We start from the raw sequence: 13,256 nt of genomic DNA, 5'->3' as shown, positions 1-13,256 counted from the left end.
ATTCCCTTAAATTTGTTTTTGTTGTTAGTTTTTGAGACAGTATCCCTTTCTGCAGTCTTCAAAACAGGTGTTGAAGTGGAGGTGCAGGACTATTCCTTCCAGTGGAGAATTCAGTGTAGTCTCTGCCATCAAGGCAGTGCCAGCCACCCTGTGGCTCTGCACAGAAGTATCAGTGAAGTGGGAGGGTGCTCCTGGGGAGCAGCCGTGGTCGCTGTTGCATGGTACTCTGCAGTAGCTGTTGCAGCAGTGGCCGCACTGGTGACTTCGTGGAGCACTTTTGGGTGATTAGCTGTGAAAGGTGCGGCAGAAACCAGTGATGTGTGTGCTCAGAGGTGACTGGTATGTAATGAACTAGGGAATATAAAAACATGAAAATGGGAGGAGGGAGAAACCAGCACATTCAGCCATTTAGTTATGTAAAAAGCAGAAGCCAGTGTTTGAGGGAGCCTTGAGACAAGTCAGCTTTCCCTCAGTGCCCACTAGGAAAGTTCCCCTAAATTGGCCATGGGTATTTATTAAAGTCCCATCTACTAATTTAAGCCTCCCATAATATCCCCTCTCATGCCCCCTATCTTCTCCCAGCCTCTGGCCTACTTTTTGGAAGGTTTTGTTGTCAGGGAAGATGGGACACCCGGGATAATCACACTGGGACAGTTCAGACAGGCGATTCTCTGCTTTGGTCATTTGATTCCTTTATAATATGTGGGAGCAGAAAATCATTTCCCTTGATACTTGAGTTTGCCTCAGCACTGTTCAAATTGCACGAGCCCTGGGTTTGTTCTCTGCATTCTCTAGGTGACTGCATGGCCTTCAGAATGTCACTCATCTGTTACTTCCTCCATGTACCCTGCCCTGCATTAAAATTACAGACAGCCCTTGGACTGGAGAGATATCTCATTGGTTAAGAGCACTGTTCTTCCAGATGACCCAGGTTTGACTTCCCAGCAGCCATGACTTCCTGCTTCTCAATCTCAGATCCCCCCATTCACTTCATAGCATCTGTAATCTTCTTATACAGTCCATAGCTCTTGGGTCTCCTATCTGTTAATATACCCTACCACAGGTGTTAGAAAACAGTCTTTTGAGACAGGACCTTCTTGTGTAGCCCAGGTTGGCCTTAAGCTTTGAACCCTACTGCCTCAACTTCCCAGGTGCTAGTACTATAGGTGTGTACCGTCATTCCCAGCTCATAAATACTTGTTGAACCAATGAGATATGGTTTTGCTATAGTTAAATCTTTCCTCCTTAAATTTGTAATCCGCTTGGTTTATAAAATTATAACTGTTTTGAGGACTCAAAAACAGTTGTGTTTAATTGTTTGTGACCATATACTTAAGTGTTCTTTCATGCATCAAGGAGCAAAAAAAGAATTAAATATTCTATTGTATTTTCTCAGAGAGAGCAAAACTCTATGGGAAAAGGGAACAGGAAACAAGACTATCCTGGCCAGTGTCTCAATTAACAGGAGAGCTTCCATTCCTTCTACAGCCCACACTGTAAAAACATCATGAGCAATCCGGCCACCGGATTGACCACAAACCCCACCACTTAACCTGCCTCTGTCCCCTCAGGCTTTGCCCTCCTTTCTCTTACAGTAAAATGTTTATAGGCCAGTCAGAAGCTAGTCACCATTTGTGGTCTGGATCCTGTCACCTGTGTAAAGTTGTGATTCTAGAGTCTCCCTCTCTACACCACATTGACTGCTTCTCAGTGCGTCACTCCCATCAACCCACACAGCCCACTAATGCCACCTCTCAAAACTAAGGGCTCAGAGGCCACTCCTTTCAGTCCTGTGTCCGTAACAGCGACAATATGGACTGTCATTTTGCAGTTTTCTTCTCAGTATAGTTCGACTGGCTTGGATTTTAAATTCTCCACTAAAACTTGATAAATTCCATGACACTCATGTAAAGCCCCGCACTCCACCCCAGCACTCTGACTCCCATTTCACCTCCGTGGCCCCTCCCCTACAGGACAACCACATAACAATACTGAGCCCTGAGAATGTCTTCACTACCTAGGAGCGTCAGTCCTACCTGCTTTGGCTCTGTTTGAAAGCTGGCAGGACACTCCCTTCAGCGGATGGGAAGAAAGGCCCTGGTGAGAGGCTGTGGAAAGAGTGGTCAGGTGCTGTTTGGGAGGCAAGGGCTAAGTGCAAGAAATTCTGGAGAAGCAATACCACTCTTGGGAATATACCCAAGAGAGGCCTTATCATACAACAAAAGTATATGCTCTACTATGTTCATAGCAGCATTGTTTGTAATAGCCAGAACCTGGAAACAACCTAGATGCCCTTCAATGGAAGAATGGATGAAGAAAGTATGGAATATATACATATTAGAGTACTACTCAGCAGTAAAAAACAAGGACTTCTTGAATTTTGCATGCAAATGGATGGAAATAGAAAACACTATCCTGAGTGAGGTAAGCCAGACCCAAAAAGAGGAACATGGGATGTACTCACTCATATTTGGTTTCTAGCCATAAACAAAGGACATTGAGCCTATAATTAGTGATCCTAGAGAAGCTAAATAGGAGAACCCAAAGAAAAACATATAGGCATCCTTCTGAATATTAACCTTCATCAGGCGATGAAAGGGACAGAGACAGAGACCCACATTGGAGCACTGGACAGAAATCTCACGGTCCAAATCAGGAGCAGAAGGAGAGAGAGCATGAGCAAGGAACTCAGGATTGCGAGGGGTGCACCCCCACACTGAGACAATGGGGATGTTCTATCGGGAACTCACCAAGGCCAGCTGGACTGGGTCTGAATAAGCCTGGGATAAAACCGGACTCGCTGAACATAGCGGACAATGAGGACTACTGAGAACTCAAGAACAATGGCAATGGGTTTTTGATCCTACTGCACGTACTGGCTTTGTGGGAGCCTAGGCAGTTTGGATGCTCACCTTACTAGACCTGGATGGAGGTGGGTGGTCCTTGGACTTCCCACAGGGCAGGGAACCCTGATTGCTCTTTGGGCTGACGAGGGAGGGGGACTTGATTGGGGGAAGGGGAGGGAAATGGGAGGCTGTGGCGGGGAAGAGACAGAAATCTTTAATAAATAAATTAAAAAAAGAAAAAAAATTCTGGAGAGAACTGGGCCAATGGAGTAGAGATAAGAAAATGGGAATGGGGACAGGCAGACATAGCCTGGGCACTCTACAGTGAGCTGCAGGTAAGACAGGAGAGGTAAGGGAAAGTGGGCAGAGGGTATAACCTGTAGAGAGCTGTGCTATTGTAATGAAGCGCCAACCTAGGGAAAGGACAGAAGGACATGTTATGTCCATAACACTTCAGCTGTGATAGAATACCCTGACAAAAGCACCTAGGGGAGAAAGTTCTAGGTTACAGTCCATCATTTGGGGGAATCCAGAGACAGCTGTTTGTATTGCACCCACGGGCAAAAATCAGCAAACATGCTCCCTCGTTTTCATTCATTCAGTCTGGGACCCAGTCCACAAAATAGTTCCATCCAGTCCAGGGTAGGTCCTCCCCTCTTACTTAACTGATTTAATTAGCAAACTATTTCACAAGCAAGCTCACAGGCCAACTAATCTAGACAGTCTGTCATTGAGCCTTCCAAGTGATCCCAGATCTAATTTATACAATTGATGTGTCTCCATCTTCATACAATTGAGGAGACTGAGGGCTGTTCACTCTTTAAAAAATAGAGGATATGTATGTATGTATATATAGGGTTTTCGTTTTTTTTTTTTGTTTTGTTTTGTTTTGAGACAGATATCACTGCCGTGAGGACCAGCCTCCAGCAGTAGCTCTGGGCTCAGCGGGAATCCACGGAGTCAGTGAACTAGGACAAACAGACACACAGGGACTTCCCTGAGAGCCAAAGCTTAGTTCTTCATTTTATTATTCTGTCTGCTGCTTGTTCTACTCTCTTCTTCTGATGTTTCCCTTCTGTCTAACTTCCCTTCTGCATCTTTCCATGGACATAAAGGATGTGGTGGTTTGAATGTAATTGATCCCCATAATCTCATAAGGAGTGACACTATTAGGAGATGTGGCTTTGCTGGAGTGAGTATGGCCTTGTTGGAGGACTTGTACCACTGTGTGGGTGGACTTTGATGTTTCCTATGCTCAGGATACCGCCCAGTGTCTTAGTAAACTTCCTGTTGCCTGCAAGATGTAGGACTTTAGGCTACTCCTCCAGCACCACATCTACCTGCATGCAGCCATGCTCCCTGTCATGATGATAACGGACTGAACCTGTAAGCTGCCAACTTAATTAAGAGTTGCTGTGGTCACAGTGTCCCTTCACAACAGACACCCTAAATAAGACAGAGGAGGATAAGAAGCTGCCAGTGATCTCGTGGTAAAGTGAAAGGGTGTGGTAACTAGTTAGCGGCAGACATGGAGAGAAGGGTTACAGGTGCTGAGAGCTCTGTGTGGGTGGTGGTCACACAGAGGTATGAGGAAGAGGGTTAAGGCAGGTGTGGTGGTGCATGCCTTTAAGTCCCAGACTCTGACGGCTGAGATAGGAGAGCTGCTGCAGCAGGACTTTCTTCTCAGAACCTTTAGCCCACAAATAACAACATGGGACTTCTTATTAATTATAAAAGCTTCGCCTTAACTTAGACTTGTTCCTAACTAGTTCTTATAACTTACATCAACCAGCAATTTTTAATCTACATTCTCCCACAAGGCTCACTTCTTCACTGCCTGTCCTACTTCCTCCATATCTGGATGGTGAGTCTACCTTTCTTCCTCCCTGAGCTCTCTCTCTGCCCAAAGTCCCTACTCTATCTCCTGCCTAGCTATTGGCCATTCGGGTTCTTATTACACCAGTCACAGCAACACATCTTCACACAGTGTACAAATAGCCCACAACAGACTGCCATGAGTTTGAGGCTAGCCTGGGCTACATAGTGAGTTTGAAGCTAGTCTGGCATGCACAGTGAAATCCTGCCTCAAAACAAGACAGGTAAGAGGGACAGCAGATTTTCAGAGGCATGCAGAACTTGAGGGGAAGTTTGAAGAACAGTACAGCATGTTCTGAGAAGGATTTCTGTAAAGTCTCCCCAGAGTCTTCTCTATGCCAAGGCAACTTCCCACCAGCTCCTCTAGTGTAGGACCAGGACTGTCACTCTGTACAGGGATCTCGGACAGTTCCTTATCTAACTTCCCATACATAAGTTCCCTTGTGATCTTTACCTATTTCTCTTTGTACCCTCAGCATCTCTGCAACTTGCTATGTGAACCAGGCTGCCCTCCAACTCTGCCTCTGCTTCTGTTCTGGGATTAAAGGTGTGTACCATCATGCCTAGCTCCCCATCCCACCCCCCACCCACCCCACCCCCCCCTTTTTTTTAAAGCAGAGCAAACAGATTTGAGAAGTGAGAAAGAACTCCTGAGAGTGGTAGAGTCTCCAAGGGAGAAATGCCCATTTAATGTTTCTCAAAGCCATGTGCCAAGGGAGGTGTGTTTATTCTGAGATGCTCTGTAGGGAACAAGAGGCATGGAAATGCCTCTTAGTACATACCATAAGTCAGTGTTTCTGCACAGAGCCCTGCTTTTAGACAGCCTGGGCTGGCCTTCTTTCACTTGGTTCATCCCATCAATGTGAAGATTCCAGACTTAGCTGTCTTTGTAGTAACCACCTTCCCCCGGCATGCTAGGTTTTTCTAGAGGATTCTTTGGATGTGACTTCTAAGGAAGGTTACTTCTTACACTTGGGTGGCTTCACAGCTTTCGTGCTCATCTTACTGAAAGGAGACACCGCTATGGCTGCAGCTCTCGTACACAAGTCATGTTCAATGTTTTTTATGATTTTAAAAATATTCTGATAGTTATCATTTTTGCTTTTTTCTTCTTTAAAATGAATTAGTTGAAATGCTGAGCATGTCAATTCCAACTGACCCAGTGCTGTCTGGGCCTCCCCTTCCCCTTACACCTTACCTGTTCAGAACCCTCCAAGGTTTTAAGCCTGTCATCCACCCAGCCCCCTTCCCCAAAGACAGTGGCTATCTGAACCCCCTCTGGTGGACCACCTTGTCTAAGTGTTCCAAGACTCGAGCAAACACCACATTTTCTGTTTCCAGGTTCATACAGGAGCTGCCTTACAGAGTCCTCCAACAGAGACAGAAGTGGTGATGGTTTGACTTATGAGCATGTCCTTTGGAACCCGTACACTCCACACTACTCACTCTTGCACCTCACGACTGACGGAAGTGTAACACTGACTTTGTGAGATGGAATGTCCACCAACATAGTGTGTGGATCAACAGCTACACTTTCAGCCTTGTTTGGGGACTTGACAAAGGGATGGAATGGGATGAAGGCAAACATGGAGTCAGGAAGCCAAGCAGGATATAATGCCAGTAGGTTACATGTTCGGTGCACAAGCACAGGGACCCGATTCATATTCCCAGAACCCTCATTTTTAAAAAGCCGGGTACAGTGCTGCATGTGTGTAGTCTCACCGCCATGGAGACGGAGACTAATGGATTCCTGGGGCCAGCTGGTAAGTTCTATACCAACAAGAGACATTGTGTTCTCAAACAACATGGATGACTCCTGCAGAGGGACACCCAAGTTTGTCCTTTACCTTAGATACCCAAACACACATACACACACACCCCAAATAAGTGAACATAACTTCAGGAATGAACATTTAATCATGTGTTACTGTCAGTTCACGTGGAAATGGAACATTCTTTACAGTGTCCATCAAGATGATCTACCAAGGTCATGGACTTTGGGTGATTTTCTAATCTAGGTCTGTAAGAAAGAAAGAAAATTATGTAAAAATGGGGGGAGAGAATTAAAATAGTGAATATGGTAAAAAAAACATTTTGGCATATTTCCCTCTCACTTTCAAGAAGTTGTCATTTAGGATCAAAATATGAGACAGTAAAATGATGAAACTTTTCAACACAAAGTGTGTGGACCATCCTCAGTGAGGACCATCCTCAGAGTGGACCATCCTCAGTGTGGACCATCCTCAGTGTGAACCATCCTCAGTGTGAACCATCCTCAGTGAGAACCATCCTCAGTGTGAACCATCCTCAGTGAGGACCATCCTCAGTGTGGACCATCCTCAGTGTGAACCATCCTCAGTGTGAACCATCCTTAGTGTGAACCATCCTCAGTGTGAACCATCCTTAGTGAGGACCATCCTCAGTATGAACCATCCTCTGTGAGGACCATCCTCAGTGTGGACCACCCTCAGTGTGAACCATCCTCTGTGAGGACCATCCTTAGTGAGGACCACCCTCAGTGTGAACCATTGTCAGTGAGGACCATCCTCAGTGTGAACCATCCTCAGTGTGAACCATCCTTAGTACCATCCTCAGTATGAACCATCCTCTGTGAGGACCATCCTCAGTGTGGACCACCCTCAGTGTGAACCATCCTCAGTGTGAACCATCCTCTGTGAGGACCATCCTTAGTGAGGACCATCCTCAGTATGAACCATCGTCAGTGAGGACCATCCTCAGTGTGAACCATCCTCTGTGAGGACCATCCTTAGTGAGGACCATCCTCAGTATGAACCATCATCAGTGAGGACCATCCTCAGTATGAACCATCGTCAATGTGGACCATCGTCAGTGTGGACCACCCTCAGTGTGAACCATCCTCAGTGAGGACCATCCTCAGTGTGAACCATCCTCAGTGTGAACCATCCTTGATGCATGTGAATAAAATACTGGGCCACAATCTCATTATATTTAATAGAGTCCTTAAAATTTACTTAGGTCAAGATTCAGTTTTAAAATAAAAACCTACAAAACCTCCTGGAAAGTGAAGAACTAGGAGCAAAATCAGACATGGGGTGTGGGGGTGTGTGAAGATGGCTCAGTGACTGAGAGCACTCGCTGCTCTTGCAGAGGACAGAGTTGGGTTCCTAGCACTCATGGCAGGTTTCTGTCAATATCCTGTAACTCCAGACCCAGGGGGGTGCAAAGCCTCTGCTTCTGTGGTCATCTGCAACCACATGTGCACACCCACACAGAGACATATACATACATGAAATAAAAACATATTTCAAAAAGCTAGCCATCTGGGACTGTTTTCAATCCCAAAGTTCCACTGCCAGAGACAACTGGACAAATCAGCACTGTAAATTTGAGAAGATGCAGAGGAAGTCTCACTGCACTGAAGAGTGCACTGAGGTTAGAGGTTACTCAGGACCAGAGTTTGTCATGGCTGAAGCCTGCAGGGCTCTGGAGTTTTCACACAGATGGACATAGCAGCTGGGGAGTGCCTTGTCACCTCTTTCCCTTATTTCACAGTCAATAAATCCGTATAAATAAACTCCAAATTCAGTGTAAAAATAAGCTATATGATAAGTGAAAAAGTGTCTCAACTGGTAAATGTATAAAATGGTATAAAAATACTCTTAAATGCTTCTAGAAAAAAACTTCTCTAGTGTATTTCTACAACTCAGAGAAAATTCAGGCTGTTTTGGAAATCAAAACTGAACAGAATTAAACTAGTGTTTGCAAAGTGATCATATAAAATAATTGATTTTTTCCCTAAATTTCCAGTTTTAGTATATGTACTGCTGAAACTAGGACCCAACTCTATACTGACAGTCAACCTAAAAGATTGTGTATGTGTCCTGTAGCATTGGGTTACATGACTGACTACCTGGCTGCATGACTCAGACTTTTTCTAAAATTACAGACTTTAAGATTTCATGTTACTAGCCGGGCGGTGGTGGCGCACGCCTTTAATCCCAGCACTCGGGAGGCAGAGACAGGCGGATCTCTGTGAGTTCGAGACCAGCCTGGTCTACAAGAGCTAGTTCCAGGACAGGCTCCAAAACCACAGAGAAACCCTGTCTCGAAAAACCAAAAAAAAAAAAAAAAAAAAAGATTGCATGTTACTGAAAGGAGTCAGTTTACAGACATGGAAAAGGGGATAAGCACCTCAGCTCATAACCCTGGCAGTATCTTGCTTATAGCTGCTATGAGGGCTGGCTGCGGCCTTCTAACTTGCAACTTGGTAGGTGGAACGTGCCTGTAATCTCAAAACATGGGAGCACTTAGTGAAGGGTTTTGTGTTGTCATCTGTGCTGCATAGCAAAAAATAGTTCAAAAAACAGTCAACCCAGACATAAGACCATCTCTAATATAAACAAAACTTGTTTCTGACACAGTATCTTGCTAAACTTTGCAGGTAAGCCTCCAGAAATAGCTCAGGATTTTAGATATGTGCCACTCTGTAAGGCCTACAAGAAAACTTGGATCAAACAATATTTTATACTAGAAAAATATGAAATACTTCATTTTTATCCTAAAGATTTATTTTTTATAAAGGAATGAAAACTTACCTTGGCCTTCTGGCTTTCTCTTTAGGCATTCTAATTAAATCTTCCAAATGTCTGTTTCTCTCTTCCAAACTGAAGGAAGAAACAATTGCATTTTACACAAAAATGGACTTTTCAAGATGAATATTTTTTAAAGATTTATTAATATACAGTACTCTGCCTACATATATTCTTACAGGCCAGAAGAGGGCACCAGATCTCATTGCAAATGGCTGTGAGCCACCATGGTTGCTGGAAATTGAACTCAGTACCTTTGGAAAAGCAAGCAGTGCTCTTAACTGCTGAGCCATCTTTCCTGCACCTCAAGATAAATATTTTGTAGATTCTCTGGAGGCTGTCTTAGTTACTATTTTACTGCTGTGAAAACACACCATGACCACGGCAACTCTTATAAAGGTAAGCATTTAATTGGGGGCTTGCTTACAGTTTTAGAGGGTTGGTGCCTCATCATTATGGCTGGAAGCAGGCAGGCATGGCACTGGAGTAGTAGCTGAGAGCTTTACGTCCTGATCCATCAGCAGCAGGCAGAGGGAGACAGACACTGGGCCTGGCATGGGCTTTTGAAACCTCCAAGCCCATCCCCAGCGACACACTTTCTTCAACAAGGCCACACCTCCTAATCCTTCCTAAACAGTTCTACTAACTGAGGACCAAGCATTCAAAGCTATGAGGCTATGAGGCCATTCTCATTTAAACCACCACAGAGACTGTGAGTCAGTACTGTCAGGATTATGAGCTAAAATTGTTACCTATAATACAATTACCCTGTTAAATATTTTATGATCAGATTTTCTCATAACTAACATTAAATCCAAAGCTAATCATACATAATCTGTCTGTCTCACTATACAGGAATCTGGGTCTTTTCCTGGCAATTCAGAATATGTGGTCAGTTTTTTCCTTTTTAGGTTACAGGGCTAAAGATAAGACTAGATAATGGCAAATCCATAGCATGCCATTTAGGTATTGTTTGTTTGCAATAAGGTCAGTGTAATATAGCTCTGGAGTATGTGTATTAACAGAGTTCCTTATCTGGGGCTGCTTTACCACAGGAAAAGCAGCAAGGTCAGAGGCCAGGCTGGGCTCCTAAACCAGTGGCGTCCCCATGCGAAATGAGTAATAAAGCAGCTTATTCTGAACCAGGTCCTGAATTAGTTCATCCTAAACACACACCCTAGTTTTCCTACTTCTAAGAGTCAGGGTAAAAGATCTTAGAAGCCAGAGGATGAAATAAAACATCAATTAATATTCACAAAATTTAAAAGATTAGTTTTATTAACTCACTGTGCAATCTGAGAATGGGATATCTCAAGTCTTTGATCAGCACACTTGATAATTTCTTCATATGATGTTACCTTGAGAAAATAAGTATATATTTTTTAATAAATACAAATATTTGTGTTTAATTTGATTACCTTCTCCTTTTTTAAAATCTTTACAAGTTGAGCCGGGCAGTGGTGACAGATGTCTTTAATCCCAGCACTCAGGAGGCAGAGGCAGGTAGATCTCTGTGAGTTGGAAGCCAGCCTGGTCTGCAGAGTGAGTTCTGCAACAGCCAAGGCTACACAGAGAAATCCTGTCTCAAAACAAACAACAACAAAAAACTTTTACAAGTTGAAGTTGAATTGTTTGATTACAATAAATGAAAATCACACAAGAGACCACGCATCCTTTTCTATTTTGATCTCAGGAGATGAGCATCAATGAGTTGGTCTGGAAATGGGAGTCCCAGAAACTTGACAGCTCCAGCGAGCGCACTGTGATCTGCCTGTCTTCCAATGATACCAATGATACAAGGCCAACTAAGGATTACAGCCTATTTGGTTAAAATCAGTGCAGTCCTTATTTGTGTGTGTGTGTGTGTGTGTGTGTGTGTGTGTGTGTGTGTGAGGGCTGAGGCAGTAAAATGTGAGATTCCAAGGCCAGCCTAGGCTGCGCGTGGAGACACTATCTCAAAAGATCAAAATGAAAACAGAAAGTGAACTAAAACACTAAATTGGAAAGATACTTAATTGCTTTGAGGGTAAAGTAGGGAAATTAAGATTTAAAGTGCCTGGAGCAAGGTTCTTGCCCACTTTCCAGCTATCCAGCTAATAGGGGTATTTAATGTGCTTACGAGGTAAAAGGGCTTGGCAAACCTCATATCCTTTTAGCTCAGGAGTTCCATTAGCTCTGTGTTTGGTTTTGTTTTTAGTTTTTCGAGACAGGGCTTGGTTTTTCTGTTGCTTTGGAGCCTACCCTGGAACTAGCTCTTGTAGACCAGGTTGGCTTCGAACTCACAGAGATCCACCTGCCTCTGCCTCTCACGCGCTGGATTAAAGGCCTACGCCACCACTGCCCAGCAAGAGTTCTGTTAGCTCTGACATGATGTTTGTGTTGAACTTGGTTTGGTTTTTGTACTGAGGACCAAACCCAGGGCACACATTAGGCAGGTGCTCTGCCAGTTGAGCCACATCCCCATCATTTATTGATCCTGGCGTCATTTTTTGATGGTTTTGTTTGCTTGTTTTCCTGTCAGAAAACATGTACCTTATTTATTAAGCTGCCTACATGTCTCCGGTACTTGTCATTCTCCTCGATGAGTCTGCTGTAGTGGTCTTCTTTGCTCTCTAGAAGGCCCCCCAACTTTGTGATCTATGGAGAAACATCAGTGAAAATGTAACCTGGAAACCACCGTGAAACAGGTGTGAAAAATGAAAAGAGCTACATTTTAGTCCAATATCTCTGAAACTGAGTTCCACTTAAGTGAGTCGTGACATAGACGAGCTGGATCTGGGGGTAGATTGCATACGGAACACACTGGCAGGAATTATGATGGACTTTCATTGATTCTGTTATTTCTTATATGAAATGGCTTTGTCAATAACCAAGCATCTGCTACGGACATTAACCACATCCTACTTTCCCACCATCCCTTGCGTAGATGACACATGCAGGGACACGTTTGAGTCTGAGGCAGAGCAGTGGTGTGGGTGGTGATACATGAGACAGACCTTCCCTTGCAAATGATGCTCGTCTCTAAGTTCCAGCTTAAAGTATATCATGGTCCAGCCTATTGTCCAGTTTTTGCAAGAATATTACTGAAAATTAATGACTATAAGGTTGGCAAGATGGCTTAGTGGGTAAAGACCCCTGCAGCCACAGCTGGTGACTTGAGTACTAAACCCTTAGATTCATGAGGAAAGGGGAATCAACTCCTGCAAGTTGTCCTCTGCCTCCATGTGTGCCTTGGCACTTTGCATGCCAGTATGGTTTTACACACACACACACACACACACACACACACACACACACACCCCAAATGTAATAAAAGTTTTAAGTAAAAAATTAATTTTTTTTCTGAAAGGGGCATTTAGGGTCATCAGGAAACCTTATTAATATTTTCTTCGCAAGTTTCTTTCTTTTTTATTTTTTTTCTCAAGACAGGGTATTTCTGTGTAACAGTCATAGTTGTCCTGGAACTAGCTCTTGTAGACCAAGCTGGTCTCGAACTCACAGAGATCCACCTATCTGAGTGCCGGGATTAAAGGCGTGTACTATCACCACCCGGCAAATTTTCAAAGCAATATCAGAAGAAAAACTAGAGAAAACTTCTCAATAAGTAGCAGTGCTAAGAGTAATTTCCAGCCTTCTCACACTTGAAGTATACTTCTGTGTCTGCAGAGGACCCGTGCTGGAGAAACTGCAACACCCCATTCCTCTCTCTCTCTTCCTTCCCTTTCCATTCCAGGCATATATGAAGAACCAAGCACCTACAGTGTGTGATGTGTGAGCTCTGCTTCCAGGCTATTTTATTGTATATTATTTTTTAATTTGGAGGCAGGGTCTCCCTAAGTTGACCAGGCTGGCTTTAAATTCAATTTATATATATCCTAAATTAGACTCAAACTTGAAACCCTCCTTCCCCAGTCTTCAGGGTTATGGGATTTTAGGCATGTGTCTCCACTTTTTTTCTCTTTCA

The 13,256-nt window shown here is 43.9% G+C and overlaps 1 protein-coding gene across 1 annotated transcript in view; it reads right to left on the bottom strand.

The window, feature by feature from the left end:
* Window positions 1–8,955: 8,955 nt before the first annotated feature.
* The window catches only part of Cage1 (cancer antigen 1), a 32,569-nt gene continuing 28,268 nt past the window's right edge, over window positions 8,956–13,256 (bottom strand). The window contains exons 10-13 of the mRNA XM_041632633.1: window positions 11,825–11,929; window positions 10,580–10,650; window positions 9,299–9,367; window positions 8,956–9,040 (exon numbers count right to left, since the gene is read on the bottom strand). Of these exons, the coding sequence (XP_041488567.1) occupies window positions 8,956–9,040; window positions 9,299–9,367; window positions 10,580–10,650; window positions 11,825–11,929 (330 nt within the window). The remainder of the gene's footprint in view (window positions 9,041–9,298; window positions 9,368–10,579; window positions 10,651–11,824; window positions 11,930–13,256) is intronic.

The sequence above is a fragment of the Microtus oregoni genome, unplaced genomic scaffold, assembly GCF_018167655.1.
Source record: "Microtus oregoni isolate MIOR12 unplaced genomic scaffold, Mior012 000042F_ref0000377, whole genome shotgun sequence".
Taxonomy (NCBI): Eukaryota; Metazoa; Chordata; class Mammalia; order Rodentia; family Cricetidae; genus Microtus; species Microtus oregoni.
Note: the sequence above shows the minus strand (reverse complement) of the source record. Positions and strands in the feature narration are given on the sequence as shown.